The sequence below is a fragment of the Haliaeetus leucocephalus genome, unplaced genomic scaffold, assembly GCF_000737465.1.
Source record: "Haliaeetus leucocephalus isolate CR32 unplaced genomic scaffold, Haliaeetus_leucocephalus-4.0 Scaffold0, whole genome shotgun sequence".
NCBI lineage: Eukaryota > Metazoa > Chordata > Aves > Accipitriformes > Accipitridae > Haliaeetus > Haliaeetus leucocephalus.
In genome coordinates this window covers 19,373,129-19,391,912 of record NW_010972436.1, presented here as the reverse complement: position 1 = coordinate 19,391,912, position 18,784 = coordinate 19,373,129, and the positions used below count along the sequence as shown (strand labels likewise).

At 36.5% G+C, this 18,784-nt stretch overlaps 1 protein-coding gene across 4 annotated transcripts in view; it reads right to left on the bottom strand.

Annotated features, from left to right (window-relative positions):
- The window catches only part of ESYT2 (extended synaptotagmin-like protein 2), a 90,866-nt gene that overhangs the window by 49,106 nt on the left and 22,976 nt on the right, over positions 1–18,784 (bottom strand). For all 4 annotated transcript variants that reach the window (XM_010585725.1, XM_010585740.1, XM_010585732.1 and 1 more), the window contains exons 2-5: positions 10,238–10,279; positions 9,170–9,304; positions 6,648–6,724; positions 771–843 (exon numbers count right to left, since the gene is read on the bottom strand). In XM_010585725.1, the coding sequence (XP_010584027.1) occupies positions 771–843; positions 6,648–6,724; positions 9,170–9,304; positions 10,238–10,279 (327 nt within the window). The remainder of the gene's footprint in view (positions 1–770; positions 844–6,647; positions 6,725–9,169; positions 9,305–10,237; positions 10,280–18,784) is intronic.

The following is an 18,784-nucleotide window of genomic DNA, read 5'->3' as shown; positions in this document are numbered from 1 at the left end:
GTATTCACTGGCAATGCTCACACTTCTAATTCATTAAATTCTTGATTATGGAGGAATTTCATATATAGCTTTATATGTCACCCAAACCCCCAAAATTTAACACAGGCACTAAATAGTTGGGCTTACAAATTCACTACATTCATCTAAATAATGCTGTGTCATGTTAGGGGTAATTTTGCTAAAAACATGAAATAGATTATTATACAGCTCAATGTAAACAAATATGGCACAAACCAATACAATGGCATCCACAGATACTAGACGTAGGTAAATGCTTATTGGTACATCAAGACACACATATACAGAAAGCATACTATTTTTCCTCGTTAGAGACACGGATCTGTTATCAGAAAGTTTAAAAAATTTGAGAAACAATATGAGAAGAGAAGGCTATTAATAATAATTGCACCTAAACTAAGAATTGCATCTAACACTAAAATATTAAATAGAACAAAATTTTAAGTTCCATGGTCCCTTTACAAACCTACACACCACATGAACATTGGCTTGATGTGAAATTATTTCTATCTTTTCCAGTAGAAAATGTTATATATTTAAAACAGTTCTACATCTGAAAGGAATTTACCCTTTCAGATAAGTCATGTTACTGAAATTATTATGCAGTATCAATATTATACAACTGAGAAAAAAAAACAGTAAGCAACAAAACTACACAATTACTGGTTCTTTCTTAGAAACTTTTTAATCAGAAAATAATGATTCAGTAATGACTTGATATCAAAATCAAAAGAAAAAAAATTGAATTTCACCTGTATACTTTTCACACCAGCTCTGCAGAAGTATCTCTTGATCTCCAAATCAATTTCACAGTTTCCAACAAAACTAAAACAAAAAAGAAAGTATACATTTCATTTTTATGAACTAAACTACAATACACTGTTAGTTCCGTTTTGCACTGTCATGACAGTGTATTTTGTACCTCAGTCTATACACAGAAAATGCATGTTAAAACATTACAACATATAACAAAGTCAAGACTGTTAAAAAAATTACACCCCCTTCAAAACATCACCACTGTCATCAAAATCACTCAAATTAATACATAGGTATGTTATCAGCTCCAGAAGCATACGTGAGAGAAAACACACAAGTAGTCTTACTTTTGGGAAATAACAGACACAGAATTCATACTCTATTTCAGGAAAGCTCTACATCAGTCTCATTGATAGTACATGTACCCAGATCCACTCTCACCTAATATAATCATAAGAAGCACTAGACAGAGATGGTTATTCTTCTAAAAAAAATCAAAGTTGCGTGAAATATTCAGAGACTTGCAAGAACAGTCACATTTAGAAATTCAATAAGCTGGGCACGCTGAGCTGGATGATCCACTAAGCAAGGCTTAAGGCAAAAACAGTTGATCCCTTTCTGAAGGGAGAGAGGAGGCAGGAAGCAAATTAGAAAATAATATATTAAAAACAATGCAAGTTTTTCCCTGAACAGTTTTTGCATCCCATTTTTGGGGGATGCAAGGTCAAGGGCTTGAAATTTTGCAGATGCTGCCCAGTATCTCAGAGATAGATTTGTAGAAGATGGTAAAAAAAAGCCCCACCTATTTTGCCCATGCTACCAGGCTAAAAGATTATTTGCCACAACTTGGACTCAGATTTTAGCAGCTGCTTTTCCTGAAGCTCCATGCATGTCAAGCATGTACCAGCAGAGTTGAGCAGACCTTTTCCAAGAACTGCTGCTGCTGTGAGCCACATTGGGTCTGAAAACAAACTAATTCCAAGACCCAATAAGGAATTTAGAAGAAAGCTTGAGACTGATTTAGCAAAGGAATTGGTCAATGATTCTACAGAAAGAGAGAAAAAAAAAAACAACAACAAAAAAACAACAAAAAAACCCCAACAGATTGAATACCAAGCTATAGCTAAGGAGAGACTGGCTGGACAAGGAGACTGGCTAAGAAGATATGGGTTATACCGAAAGAACAAATGAAATCTGAAGAGCTTTCTGAACAGAATACCCAGTTAAAGAAAATGGAAGAAGGAACTAAGCGGGGAGGAGATGAGGTATCTTAAAGCCAGACACTACAGGGAAGGGGGAAAATTTGTTTCCCTTACAGGGTACCCTGTTCCAGATTCTGCAGTAGAGCCCAGGCTTCCTCACATTAGGATCCTCAGACCTAGTCTGGACAGAGAAAAACTGTTCAGCTGTGTTTAGGAGTCTGATGGAATCTTATTACAGAAACATCTGGGAATTATGAACAAAATGGAGTTACTCTCCTCATGGGGACATTTTAGGATCAAGTCAAGATAAAATAAATTACTCTCACAGTAAGAGGAGAACAGCAGGACCCCTGCCCCCTCCCCCCGACAACTGATGGCCACAATGTCCTATCAAAAGAAAATGAAGGTGACAGTTGCTGCATTCAGGATATCCATTATTCAAACCATCTGTAGCCTCCTGTGCTCTGTGTGTGATGGTGCTGTCTACGGGATTTCAAACAAATGCAAATCTTATCAATCCCTTAAAGAGAAATAAACAATAATACCGAGACATTCTTGTAAACATCCAACACTGGAATTTATTTTGGTCTATTCAAAAGATAATGGTATGCAGAATCATTCTGGTACAATGACCAGTTCGGGGAACTAGAAGACAACAACATGACAGGGGTCTACATGAAAGGAAGGTGACCACTGCTCTCCCTGGAGAGAATGTACTGTGACCATACAGTTTAAAAATAGGTATGTAATTTTTAATACACAATTTAAAATTAAGTAATTCCTATTTTTACCCATCTAACTATATATAGAGATAGTGTGTGTGTGTGTGTGTGTGTGTGTAAATATATATATATATAAATACACACACATATAATTGCATAACAACATGACACAGAGAAGCAAGGTCAATTACAACCTGCAACTGAAACCTCAATCTTGGCACTCTGTAGCATCAGAACTAGTTGTGTTATGAAGACTGGGAAGCAATATGCTCGTTTGAAAATCCATAATAACATGATGACAAATTGAAGTAAAAATAGTAACAAACTGCATGAGGGTAATAAGTCAACACCTTGAACCTTATAATAAAGTTAAACGCGGTTTTATCCCCTAAAATATTTGGCTGGGTCCATTAACAGTTGATGCCGTCCAGAATTCCACTGTAACATGACATACAACTTGAAGGCTCACTTAGTAAGCAAATTCTATACATTCAGATCATAATATCCCAGAAATATTCATGACCCCTGTAATGTACAAATCACTGAGATAGATTAGAGTTTAATGAGGACAGTATTGTAAGAATATAACAGCAGCTGTACTGAATCAGATGAGAAGCACTGTATACTTACTGTATGTGGTCACTGTAGCCCATAGAAGATACCCAGAAGAAAAACAAAGAAAGAATAGGACAAACATATTTCCCAGATTACAATGATCTGTGATTCTGTACTTCAGACTATCTTCATTATTTTTTAGAAGGTCTTTAGACCCCATTTTTACATCTGTCTTCTGCCAGTACAATGGTAGCAAGTTTCTCCATTCAAGTATGCCACATGAAAAACCAATCTCTCGATCTTTTTTGGCCTTCTTTACTACAGTTCACATTTAATTTCACAGAGTTTATATCTTGTTTTCTGTTGATCCATAACCTTTAATTTTCCCCAAGTGTTTACTACATTCATGCAGTTTAACAAACGTAAGATTTCTATTTATTAACAATTTATTTAGACTTTATCTTAATTTGCTCAAGTAGTTAAAATTTTTCCTGTCACACATCTTTGTCACCAGAAACTAGACTTTTAAATTGTAATGTGAGTTATGACAATTTTTTAACATAAAGCTCACAGTAAGAGAAAGGTAAAGTATTGCCTTTGCAAACGTGGTCCTGAAATTGAATCTTTAAATACATTTTCCAATGACTGCTTTGTGGATTAGCTAGTCAAGCTGCTTACAAGAGTAAAGTTCTTAATTGGATCCTGAGCACTGCATAAAACCTGTTTCAAAAGGTTCTGAAAAACACTCTGAAACAATGATCATAATATACTTGATACCCTTGCAGAAACAATAAAAACTAAACCAAAACACACTCCTTTTGCAATTGAACTTAAAAGTAAAAACCAAAAAAACTCAAGGAAGATACAAAAAATACTAAAGAAGTGTTTTGGAGACACACTGAAACTATTTAAAGGTAGTTTCAACTACATTGAAGGTCCAAAGCAAATGCATATACCCTGTCACAAACAACAGACAGTAGGAAGGGCTAAAGGAAGCCACAATGGTGAAAGAGCAGGATAAAAGGATATTATCAGAAGAATGAACGTACTTTAACAAAATTAAAAATATAAACAAAATCAAATCTTTCCTTCCCTCCCCCCTGCCACACACCCCCATAGGGCTTGGCTTGGTACAGCTATTCTTACAAATGCTTAGAGAGATTGTTTTCCTTCTCAACTGTATTTAGGGAATGAAGGGTTTATAGAAAGCTCCTAACTTTAAACTTCAAAATAAATTAAAATTAGAACAAACTAATTTAACTGGAGATTAAAATCTACAGGGATAAATACTCCAAAGGACAGACTTTTCTCCAGCAGTAAGACTGTTCTTTATAATCTTGCAAAACTGAAGTTGATTCCCTAAGAAATAGGTTAGGGTTGGTATCTGTACATAACTCTGTATCTAAACATGCTAAGAATATTCATTACAGAGACTCTTATTCTTCCTTCCTGTTACTACTGAAACAATCCCAGTGATGAGTGATAGACCCTTAGAGAACATACACACAATAAAAAAAAAAAATCAAGAAGTAACAATTGATACTAGGGTGCCATCTGTCTTAAACTTGCTAAGTAAAAGCCTTTGAAAAAGAGCCCTTTCCCAATGAGCAGGTGTCAAGGACAAGTCTTAAATATGAAACAGGACTTCCTTTGATGGTGGTTTTGTCTAAGCCTTAACTGCTAGAAGCTGTGATAGTCAGTCCATAGCTCTCATTTCCATTTTCTTCTTGGAAGCCTATGCCACTGGCAGTACGGACAGGCTGTTGGGGTAAATGGGCATCTAGCTGACTCAGCACTATTATTATTTAAACACTTCTACGAATTTATTTCGGCCTCTTAGGCTGGATTCTACGCCAGCTGTTATCACTTCTGTAAGTAGGTTGCAATGTAATGCAATGAGACATATGGGTAAAGATTTCCTTCAGGTCTAGGTAATAGGACATTATTCCTGAAATTTTTGTACAAACCTACTGTCCTTTTTATGTTTATCTGTCCCAATCTACTTCATGAAGATGAGTAGGAGGAAAAAAAACCCAAAACACTAGATTTACCCTCTCCTCCTGTGGGAATAATTCTGCTTTAAAGGGAAGAAATGGTCTTGGGAGACTTCACCCCTCAAATGTCTCAAAAACAGCTTCTCAAAAACAATTTCTCTGCACTGTGTCCACAGTGGTCAGACAAGTCTGTTTTCCTGAGGGCTTAAGTCTGAAGAGATGAGGGTGTTCTCACAGCTGCTATCAAAAGTGGCAACAAAGAGAAACTGAAGGAAATTTCTCCATTAGGGCTAACGGCATCCATCCAGTGAAACAAGCTCCTTGTATTCTGTCCAGCAGCACCAAGCCCTGATTTGGATAACTCTCTTCTTCCCACAGAAAATAAAGTGATTCAATTCAATAAAGACTGGGCCCTGCTCACAGACATAGCCCCCACCCCCTGAAACCCAGGAAAGGATGCAGCAGCATCTTCTCTTATTACTCTGGGGCCCAGCTTTGACAAAACAGCACAGTTTTCAACATAGCTGAGATTTAGATAAATAATTCAAAACTAAGAATAACCAAGTTCAAACTTTGGAAGTGACTCTGAAAAAGAGAAGCTGATAGGCCCGATTACCGTTCTGGTTACTGCCAGGGAAGCAGCAAAAAACACAGAAGGCTGCTCTTTGCTGGATTGCCAGTGACTGACAGATCTGGCCTTTCCACAACCTATGAATGGGCAGAAGTAGTCACTGTAACACATATCTATGATGGTCAAATTTAATAACATTGCTGGGTTCACTGACTGAACTTTCAAAAATCTCTGTAACTGCAGATTGTGTTGAGAAAGACTCTGGCAAATGTTGGGTAGATCTATTTATAGACCTATATAAAAGGGGTCATGATGAAAGGGCAAAGAAACCTGAAGCAGTGGAGCACAGTCGCTCTGGCATTATATAATACATAGATTTACTTCGGCTAGTGGTATGAGCGCAAGTACTTAGGTAGCTATCATTTTCTTTTTCTATTACTGTGTTTATTAAAAAAAAAAAAATCTAAGTAACTGAGAAAAATAAAAAAACCCCAAACATCTTATATCCTAAATTTTAGACTAGACTAAACTTCATGGCAAAGTTTTAGTACTTAGAAAAAAAAAATTCAAAGATAGTGCTTTAGCTTTGGAAAGTATTTTTTTAATTAACCAACATTTTAATGATGCAGTCACACTGAGTTGATATACTATTTCCCTCAGATAAATACTATTTACAGGATGCAGTTCCTTCCTCTGTTCATACACAATTAGAACTAACTACATTTGCAAAATGAGGCAATTCTTCTCCTTTCAGGCCAACGTAACTACCAAATCAAACAAAGTACATTATAAAGCAAGGGCACCATCGTAATACAATAATAAAGTTTACCTGATTTGAAGATCCAAAATTATCTGCCTTTTGTCCACATTTTCAGTGTACACTTTTACACCATTTATCCGCAGAGGCTGAAACAATGAAACAAGTAAAAGTTGGATCCTTTTACTGAACTATACCATATGTCGTGGTTTAACCCCAGCCAGCAACTAAGCACCACGCAGCCGCTCACTCACTCCCCCCCCATCCAGTGGGATGGGGGAGAAAATCAGGAAAAGAAGTAAAACTCCTGGGTTGAGATAAGAATGGTTTAATAGAACAGAAAAGAAGAAACTAATAATGATAATGATAACACTAATAAAATGACAACAGCAATAATAAAAGGATTGGAATGTACAAACGATGCGCAGTGCAATTGCTCACCACCCGCCGACCGACACCCAGCCAGTCCCCGAGCAGCGAATCCCTGCCCCCCCCTTCCCAGTTCCTAAACTAGATGGGACGTCACATGGTATGGAATACACTGTTGGCCAGTTTGGGTCAGGTGCCCTGGCTGGGCATGAGAAGCTGAAAAATCCTTGACTGTAGTCTAAACACTGCTGAGCAACAACTGAAAACATCAGTGTTATCAACATTCTTCACATGCTGAACTCAAAATATAGCACTGTACCAGCTACTAGGAAGACAGCTAACTACATCCCAGCTGAAACCAGGACACCATATTAAACTCTTAACTTTGAAATAAAGGTGAATATATACACATTCATGCCTGAAGTTAAGAATTTACTATAAGCCTTATTAAAAGGTGCGAAGCAAAGCTATCAATGTAGCTCTAAATGTTATTTCAAGGGTAAAAATTACCTTGCTACGATCCACTCAACCACAGTCCTTCTGGCAATTACCCTGGGTTTAGACCACTAGATTTCAAGATTTACAAAAGATTTACTACCAAGCTTTCCCTCTCCCCTCAATAAACATCTCATTTCTCTGTACTAGTATATAACACTCCCAGACAGCACTCTTTTCTGTGCAACTAAACCAACAAGCTAAATTTAATTCACAAAAATATAGTTCCCTTAAGCAGAATTTAGTCAGAATGGATGGAAAGTAATCCATAATCACCACAAAAAGTTGTGTCAACCACTCTGTGCTCTCTCTCTAAACCGCTGTGCTCACGCTTTCTCTCCCTCCTCTCATACAGAAAAAATAACATATCAGTCAAACATTCCCAAGACTCAAATGTTCATCAAATACTAGGTGGGAGAGGATGACCAATGACCTTACTCAGCACTACCTCCTGTCACAGTTTGAGGTTTTCCTTTCTGGAAAAATTGCTGAATTTCTATGTACATCTTTTTAGTAATTTAAGTCAAATGGAAATCTCACTGCTGTCAGATTCCCACTGCGTTCGGAGCTGTGCAGCTCACAGGATGCAACTTAATTAAGGCTGCAATATAAAGTAATAATAGCTGTTTCTTGTGTCTGAAATAACTCAGTCCAGCTGCAGAAGCACACAGAGGTGTGGAAGCTAATTTAAACCCTACTTAAAATCAGTATGGCTTAAAAAGAATGCTATTCTACAGTCTGTAATACAGGTGTATCGATGGCAGGACAGAGACCCCGTGTAAAAGGATTTACAACTTTAAAAAAAACCCCAAACAAACAAAACAAAAAAACCCCAAACAAACAAAACAAAAAACCACCAAACAAAAGGTGCAGTGAAGTATGATGAACTGTAATATACATGAAATAGAGTCACCAAGAGAGAAAAATAATTCCCCTCCATCACACCTGAAACTTAACTTCAGTTTTCCTAACATTCAGAGGAGGCGGGGGCTGGGGGAGGAATATATTTAAATCCTTACTTAAAATCCTATTTATGACAAGCAAGAGGAACACAAAAGACAACTTCACAAAAGCTGTTAAGACACATCTCAACAGAAGGAAAGTTCTGGTTGATGCAGGTAAGAGTAAGTAGTGCTGAACTTACTGCAAGCAGAGGTAACTTATTCTTAGCTTGGACTAGTCAAATGGGCTCTTCTGCAGAGATATATATTATGACCCTTCTTTCACGGGACCATACAGAAGGTAAACACCTATCTGCTCCTTGATACTATGTTATGTGCAGTCCTTTGGAAAGCTGAGCCAGCAGCCTTGTCACTGAACTCTGTACATAACATGATTAAAAGTTCATCTGTTTTAAGAAAGTAATTGCACTTGGATCATCTGGCAAGAAAAAGATAATGGTCCCTGTTCACTTAATGTAAAACATTACATGAACAGTATTAAAATCATGTTGCTATGAGCTCTTCACATAGGAGTTACTATACTTTGAGTCTTATCCCAATTCTCATGCAAATTTCTGAGGCAGAGACGGCAGGGAAAAAAAAAGATAAATAAAAATTAAGCCTCTGCTAAAAAAGCCACACACTTTTTTATTTTAATGTTACAACAGAAACCAGAATCAGGCTTACCACCAAGTGTCACCAAGAAATATTTTTGTGTAGACTTAAAGAGGCTACATGAAAACAGTATGTAAGACAGAACCTCTTAGAAAAACTTCACCAGTCACTGACCTGATGACCGATATCAATCTTTGTAAAACTGAAGGTACTGAGGTGGTTGTTTGCTCCTCTTACTGCTGGTTCTATGGTCTCTCGGAAGAGTTTCTCAATAAATTGGCAAATAAAAGGCCACATCTGTTTTACAGTCTAAGGGAAAAAAAAAAAATCTACATGGAATACAACTTTATACACAACTAAAAATATTCTTTAAGGCATATGTAAGAAATTTTGTACAGCATACAAGTTTTCTATACAGTTCATCACAGACATAAGAACTGGTTCCTTTTTACATACAAGAAAGTTTTCTGGAATTCTCAATTTGTGTGTTTTGTATGTTTGCACAAATCTCAAGCACTGGAGAAGGAGAAAAACAATATTAAGAATTTTCTTCTTTTATCCCACAAATGTATATACATTCAGCACTGATGCTGAATGTTGGGGAGAAGGGTGAAGAGGGTTAGGTTTCTTTGCATGTAAAGAGAGGAATAAGAAAAAATTGGTCAAGTGCATTTCTTAAATACATGCATAAAGTTTATAAATGTCAAAAATACAGTATTTTACTGTCATATCTGAAAAGTCTAGATTGTTTTGGGTTTTTTTTTATTTTCTAATTAACTGATGTTTTTCTATGCTCTTTGAATGAAAGATATTTTGGGGGAAAAAAAAAAACCAAACAAGCTACATAGATCTGTATCTTAGATTATCACACATACAAATCCAAATGGGAAAATTGATCTATTTTTAGATTGTAGGTCAGGAACCTACAGTACTGGAAAGTATCCCAGACAAGTAGAACATAAAAGACTGTGTTTACAGCTGCTATGACTTCCACACAATTATAGCTGTCATTATTTTAATGCCACTTAAAAGTCATTCTCCAAAACTCAATTTCAAGACCAAGAAAATAGATTTAATCTTTCTCATGACTAACTGGATCAATGACCAGACCTTTCAAGTGCATAAAGAGCACAGAAAGTTAAAACTACTCTGCTCTCAGATTCTTGCCTCACTGTTTTTTTTAATCTCAGATTTCCCTCCTCCCCCTTCCCATCTGGAAGCAATGCTAATGACTACCCTTACCTTGTTGAGCCATTCTGCCCTCTCTGTGTCTGGAAAATGGACCTAAAAAAAAAACCAAACCATCAAACAAAAAAATTAATACAAATACAAAACACTTTTTAGTTAATCATGTCCAGTCATTTATAATACAGGTAATCTTAGGGATCTCCCTCTGAGCAATGTGTATGTACAGTGAACAACATACTAAGCAGTTAACATTCTTGACAAGAATATTAGAATTCAAGCAGATAAAATATGAACTCATTTCTGAACTACATAGATACAAGTCCAAGCATATATTTAATAGTGGCATCTGGAATAAAGTATTGCTTTAACACCATAAATGAACTAAAAAAAAATAAGCACAGTTGACGCAGCTAGCATCAACCAAATTTACCTCCTATGTTTCAGGGTTTTTTAACATGACACACATAACTGCCAGAGTCCTGACTGCACTTCTACTTCCTTTCATTCATGCCACATCTTCTGCAATACCAATAAATCATGCCTAGAAATATTTAATCAGTGAAGCTGAAGCTCAGGAATATGGATTTAAGTTGCACCAAAAGCCCTTCAAAAGACATTCTTAGTGATTTCTTTTCTTAACTGCAGAAAACAGTAAGACATGGAAGTATGATGGTATATACATGGGATGGAAAGTACCCATGACAACAGGAAAACACCAATTAAATGCTAGAAGAACAGACACACTTTTCCAGGCACAGGAGAGCATGGTTAGTAGCTTTACATCTTACACACAAACCAAAAAAAAAAAAAAAAAAAAAAAAAAGAAAACCTGAAGCAGTTCAGTAGAAGGAGAGTTAACAAACATTTCTTTAGAAATGAACAGCTTCTACAACAAGATGCAGATCACACTTCTGAAACACAAAGAGCCTTTGAACACACTAAAAAACTGTGACCTACATATACTGACTTTCATGAAGCTATGTCTCTACTAACTGAACTGTCAAGTCTTAATCTCTTCATAGCATAACAGATTGTACCACTGGTTTTAACAGCAGTGCCTACCGGTTATTTTTATTATGCATATATCCCCAAATGCAAACAGTCAGTTAAATACATACTTTTTAAACTGTATTTTCAACAAGTTGGATTTGAAAGCAAGCCCCATTAATGATTTGTTTAGTTTTTATTAAATTCTTGCATTAACAGTCAGCACTAACATAATCTTGAATGTACTCAGGTTACCTTCAGATTAGTCCTCAATTTCATCTAAGCATCCATGTTTTAGCTATGCTGGAGGATTGGCCCCTACAGCATAATCAATATTGTCAGTTATTTCTCTGGTCTGTTTCTTTCTCAATATTTCCAGGCCCATAATTAAGGTAAGCCGTACATTTTTACAGATTCTTGAAGAATTACAAATACTGCTGTCTTCCACTGTCAAGAGAGAGGCTCTTGGCATCTTTTTCAAATTACTTTTTTCAAGTATATCACATATCTATCAAAACCATTACAAGTGGAACAAAAATGACCGATGATCTGCTTGACTGTAACAAAAACATTGAATAGGATGTATTTTACTTAGTGAGTTCAAAGAATAGAATTATTAATAATGGATGGAGCAGTTTTGTAATCATATTATATTTTATTTATTTAGAATTAATTTCCTACAAAATTATGCTGGGTAGAATGTCAAAAGTCTGTATTCAGAGGGCTGGATGGGGGTTTTTTCCTTTCTTAAAAACAAAAAATACTTAACTTTTTTTTTTTTTTGCATTTACAACACAAGCAGTTACTGCATGTACATGAATTTATAGCTGAACAGGGCTTACACTCAATTTTTGTCTTGCAGGGTTCTCAAGTTGCTTCCAGTCCTCAAGAAGTTAAAGGAACCAAAAGAATGAACACTATGTTAACCATAATGCTAATAAGTACCATGTTGACCTTTCTGCTAAAATATTTGCTTTCTGAATCTGCAGACAGAAAATGTGCCGATTCTCACTAATTACTTATCTCTTAAGCATGATGTTAGATCAATATGAATATTTCATTCTGATTTTCTTAGGAGAGAGATCAATGAGGTTCACAGGGTGGGAACTCAAGAACTGTTCCACACAGGGGAGAACATGAACTACAGCCATTGTAATGAACAGCAACAAAATAAATTAAAAAGAAAAAACAAGTTGAACACACAGATGAGGAAAGGAAAAGAAAATTCATGGAAATACCAAAAGCAAACCTGTCTGCTGCAAGTAATGCAAGACATAACAGAGTTACCATGTTCACACTTCATTTTTAGTCTTTTGTACAGGTATCCAGTTGACATCAATGGGAGAGCCACACTAGACTGAGAAATACTTCCCATCCTAAATATAACCTCAGCCTGGATGAAATTAATCTTCCTCCACAGTGACCCAGCTTCCCAGATTTAGGGTATAAACTCCCCAAGGCATAGGCCACATTCCCTGAGCTATGCGCACAGGTGACATTCAATTCATTTGACTGGAATAAAACAGGTAGCATCTCTCTCTTGCACCTCTCAAGCACCCTTCTCATTCAGTCCCAAATTATGCAGAATCACTTGAGATAGTTTGGAAAACAAGGGGCCACATACACTAGTATTGAGCCATATATGCCAATTTATTAATTTTAAAGTTTATCTGCTGCACAGTCTTTATTACGACCTTGCTTAACAGGACATGGTTCTTACTTTTTCCACAGATTTAATAATTACTTGTCCTTCAGTGTGCCACACCTATCATGCTCCTACCATTATCTGAGTTAGTACTAAGTCAACTCCTCAATTATATAAGCCTAGTTTACTTCTACAGTTGCACACATTAATAGGCAACAAACAATACAATGAATTACATCTTCCATTCCTGCTTCTTATCCCTCTTCCAGCCTTGCTTTCCTACTCACTCCACTTTTAACATAATTCAGTTGTATTCAGTGTCTATTCTGACATCCAAAACAGAGTAGAGAATACAATCTTCCATCTTCAAGACCCTGAAATTTTTAATCCAGCCAACCTTGAATCAAAAGTTGAGCTGTATTTAATCTTTAGTTGCTCCACAACCAGCTAGGCTGAAAACAAGGCATAAACACTTATCAATCTACTAATTCCATACATTTTTAGTCTGCTATATGAGACTGCAATATTAATGGCAATGTCGTATTTTGCGTTAAGAGTTTTTGGTATCAAACACAATCTTACACAAAGACAGCTGCAGAAAGCCTGAGGGATGAAGTTGGTACTCTGGATCAGTCAGGACTGACACGAGCATGAAGGCAACTGCACAAACATTTTATGGCCAGAAGCAAGAATCAGACAAACTGACGCGCAAAATCTGTTCATTCCTATATAAAATCTATTAGACAAGCATGACAGAAAGAGACAGAAGTCAAGATTTCAGCAAAGACACTCAAAAGACTAAAAGTATTCTCCACTTGGTTTCTGTTATTAAATTGCTCATGCAGGTTTGATAATTACTGTCTCATTTCAACCACTTGGTGTAGTTATTATTCAAAAGGAAGTGTAACTAGAGAGAACTGTTGCAAGAAACACCCCAATGACCATGTTCAGCATCAAAAACATTATATTATTACATGTTCTGGGAATGTTCTAATATTAACAGATCTGCAAAAATACTTGGAAGTGCTCAAAAGATGCATTTTTGCACATTAAAAATACATGACAGCTTTCTCACACAACTGCTTGTGCTCAGCTCTAAACAACTCTCATGTCTACTTCCTATTTCTAATACATTCATATCTTGTGCTGTCAAAAACTCAATTCATAACACATTATTTTTTTGTAATGATCAATAGAATACCAGAAAGAGGCCAAGGAATGTACTTCCTTATTCTGTCCTGGAAGATAATAAACCAAAATATATTTCCTTGTTCCGTCCTGGAAGATAATAAAACAAAACAGGGACAGAAGAAAACCACTAACAAGCTCCTATTTCCATAATAACAGCAGAAACATTTCTTACCCACAATTATTTTATTATTCAAACTCTCTATATACGCTCTTCATATTGGCTAAATTAACTCAGTTTTCTGCCCAGATGATCATCTGCATCTTTCAAAGGAAACAAGGCTAGACAAAGAATAATTACCATTAAACTCAATCCCCACAGACTAAGGATTGGTAGGAAATTTTGAAAAGTCAAATATTAATCAGCAAATGATATCAAATGAGTTTCAAAGTGCAAATAATAATATTGCTGCCTTAACTATAATTCTTCATCCACATAAAGGAGGTTTCACATATCTACATAAATGTCACTAAAAGCAAAGATTGACAAGAAAATGAGAAAGAATGAAGTTACAACACCCTTCTGGAAGTAATGCTGAATTGCTCTCACCACAAGTTACAGGTATTAATAATCTAATTTAAAAATATAAATTGCACAGTAGTTGTTATTCACTGATCCCCTCACTGTAGAACACCTCTCTTTTTAAAATTATCTTTGTAGCCTTCTCCACCCTTAAAGCTATTTATCAGCCAACCCTTGTTATATTTAACTTCTATTTAATGATTCTGATTAATACATAGGTCCTAAGCATTATTTACATAAACTGAAACAACAAAAATGGCACCTACATTAAAAGTACAAAGCTACTGCTACTGACCAGAGTATTCCATAAAGTGAAAACTTTTTTTGCTACAAACCAATCACTTTCTCATTAATTGCGTATTACAGCAAAGTCAGAAAAGGAAGCAATAAAAGCAGTTTAGATTAAAAAAAACCCAACAAACAAAAAACCAAACAAAACCCCCACACCACTGTATGTTGGCTTTTCCCTTCTATTCCCCCCCAAGGATTAAACGTATGAATTCAATTTTAGACTACGTTAAAAATAATGTGTTATAATAGCTATGTTTAACAGATACTTATCTGAGTCAACATTACTTAGCTTATGTCTAGTTCCTTCCATTTCCACTGTTTAATTACTTGCTGCTCCAGATGAAAATCGTAAAAGAAACTATACCAGTAATGTTTTGATTAATTATAAGATCCCACAGTATAACCAATTCTTGATATAGTTACAATGTAACTAAGTGTCCTTGAGCAGTTTTCCAATTACTTCACAAATCTCTCTTACATTAGATACCAATCCCTTCTGCTTACTTCGGAAAGCTGAAATTCTATACAAAAAAATCCTCCCCTCTATCAAAAGCACATTTGTCTACCTTAAATGTAAAAATATAAAAGGGTATCGAAATTAGTCTTCATAGTCTCTTTATGCATCATCAGTGGAGAGGGAGAGCATCCCACAGAAGGAAATGCAGAACAGAAGCCCAACTTAGGTGCCCTAAATTGCCTTCTGAATGCACAGCATAAGCACTTATTCAACTACTAAGCCTAAAACTAGGTGGTGTGGCAAAAAAGAAACACACTAAATTATCCTTTGAATTAGAACTGCCAGATTAATTTGGCTAAACTCACTGCACTTGCAACTCAAAAAGGCCAAAGAAATTTAGTAAAAGAATCAAGGAGAATCCCAGCATGAATAGAATAAAGAGTGTCATACAGTGATATTCAAGCTCAATTTAACAGCTATTCACTCCAGTGTTTTCCAGTCGGTAAAGCAGGCTGGCCTAAGGACATTTTAGGTAAAACAATGCTGAGCAGGGCTAATGGCTTAATCCCATGTATTCCAGCCAGCAATCGCAATCCCCTCTCTCTCACTGGAGAAACAAGGAGCAGCAGTAGGTGAAGTATTTGTTCCTTTCCACAGGGGAATCAACGCAGAGTCTTCTGCTACTCAGCACAACCTGAAGGGGCTTGTCCTCAGACACAGACTGGGTGGACAACCGCTCTTTCTAATAGGAGGTAAAGAAGGGGTGGCTGGAAGGGAAAGCAGAGCAGCCAGGCTGTCTCCTGTTACTCCAATAATCCACCTCCAGGGTTATCCCAGCAATTTTCCTAACTTCTCTCAACCCCAGAAATACTGTAGCTCCCATATCTTCTGAATTACAAGGAAAAACACACTAAATATTTACTGTTGCAGAACTGCAGGACTCAGTACTCCTGAAAGAGGTGCTTATATTGTTAATAATGAGGGTTCCTCAAAAATGCTGCAATTAATCATGGGCCCTTGCTACTAAATTAACAAACAACTGCCATTTCCATTTTTTTTTGGTAATCTGATTCTGTTTCTGTTTAGCATGCTTTAGCATCGATTTTGTATTTGCAGCCTTAAATATATTAAAATGATTAGCCTTTGCACAGCAAAATTCATATTCAGTATTACAAATGCTGTATGTTTTTAGTTTGGGGATTAAGCAAGGACTCTTGAAACAGTTTCACTGAGAATCACTAGGGTTGTGTTGTATATGTAATGTCTTCCAACAGAAACACCTGGAAGATTCGGAAGCAGGCTGGATATAGAAAATCAGTTGTGTTGAACACACTATCAAAGCCCACAGGGTACTTCACAAAACAGCAGTTAGAAGGACGCACATAAATCAGTACAACTAACCTCAAATTAAAAGCTATATAAAATAAACAGTACAGGTTTTAATAGTAATTGCCCATAAACAACAACAAAAAAATATTAAAAAAAATAATTGAAGATCAGAAAATTACGGGGAGGGGAAAAAAACAAAACAAAACTAACAAAAATACCACACACACACAGAGTAAGGAGGATACAGAGATAAAGGAGGTGGGGAAGGGCCCTAGAGTCATTGCCACTGCTCTCTGATCACTATAAAACCTGAAAGGAAAATGGAAATATTGGAAAAAGTGGAAACGTATCTAAATGGAATAAACAGTTGTAATGCCAAGCTAGGTTAAGGATTGTATTTATTTATAAACTGGAATGTAAGCCACTTAAGTGCTTGGACAACACATTGGAAAAAAAAATAAACCTTTTTAAAAAAAAAAAAAGGAGGTGGGGAAGTTACTTGCCCTTTGAGTCAGATTTGGACCTATAAGATGAGAGTGGTATTAGAAACACATACTTCGTATCCCACCAAATGTTCATAAAACATTCTACCAGCATAGACATTGTCATCCCACATGAATTGCCACTATCAGTTCAGCAAGTCCTAAGGGCTGCCACAACAAATTACAGACAGCTCTTCACCACGAGTTTTCCAGTGTGATCTCTACCATATTCTCCACTGCCTCACAAGCTCTCTGCTTCAGAGACAGCATGGGCATCAAGGTGAAAAATAATTCTTTCAACAACATGGCAATTAAACACAAAACAAGTTAGCACTTGTAAAAAGTCTGAAACAAATGGCTTTTCAACACCTCCGGGTTTCAATACTAACACAGGAAAGCTACTATAATAAAATTTATATACCCCAAGTAATAAAACTGAGATTCTTTATACGGTATAGAAAGTTTTATTTCATTGCAGCCTTCTGTTACCTCTGCTCCTCTGCCCTTCTTCTTAAAGGTCTAAAGAAAGGCCTAATATACTGACCAGTTCAAACCTGGAATAAACAGTAGCTCACATACACAGGATACTTCAGCATCTTTGTATGCCCTGAAGGACGTATTTCCTAACATACACATTTGTAGATACCGTATCTGGGAGACAACGAAAATGACTAGCAGCACGTAGGCTGTTTTTTCTAAAGTCAGGCTAAACTAGCATAAAACAGGTCTTCATAAAATGCTGCAAACGGTAGCAGCACTGTAAGGAGAGCCACTGCTTCCCATACACACACTGTCGAACTTAACTGAAGCCCAAACTACACAGAGGGACCTCACATCCACCCTTCCTGCTGTGCTAGAATTAGAACATAAAATTCAATTCAAAATATTTAATGCTGTTTTAAATGTTACCAATGACCACAAATGTACCTATGTTTGTCATTTCAATAATACAGAGATGCTACTTTGCTTAGATTTTTTTTTAAATTATATTATACATAAAATACGTATATAAGACTGTAATTGAGAAAGTTGCCCTTCTGTTTTCCTTCTCCGCACAGAATTCACTGGAACGGCATTTAGAAAATTAACTATCTTCCAATTTTTGCTAGCAGCCTAGCAAAAATCTGATCATCTTAAAGTTTTGGCACCTGTAGATTCAGAAACCGTCCCTCTGCTGCCCTGCAATACCACCAGAATATTCTCACTTGGACATTCCCCCTAACTTCTATGGCAAACAATGTCTCCAGCAATGCAAAACAATGCTGTATTTGCAAAAGAAAAGCCCTGCCTAAAAGAGGCTACAGAGCTCTGATACAATCAAAACGGCAGCCCAGAAGCAAGTCATGCAATTCAGAACTGAAGGATGCCCAGAGATTACAAAGCACAACAGTTTCATTCTCTCCATGCACATCTTTCACTTCAACATCTATCAAATATGCCTCACTTATAATGGCACTGAGGCTTGTCAAGAACTGCATTACTCTTCAGCAATTTGACTCACCAGTACAAAAACTAGATAAAATTTGCCTAAGTGCTGCTATTTTTGCAGATGGAGCAAGCATGCCGCAACACAAAGTTACCCAGAAACCTCCTACTTAGCAGCAGCTTGCCATAATAAAATCCTCCGGGATAGGCATTATAAGCAGCTGCTCTGGAAGAATGACAGAACAGTAGTCTGCTAGTAAGTAAGGGAACTGGG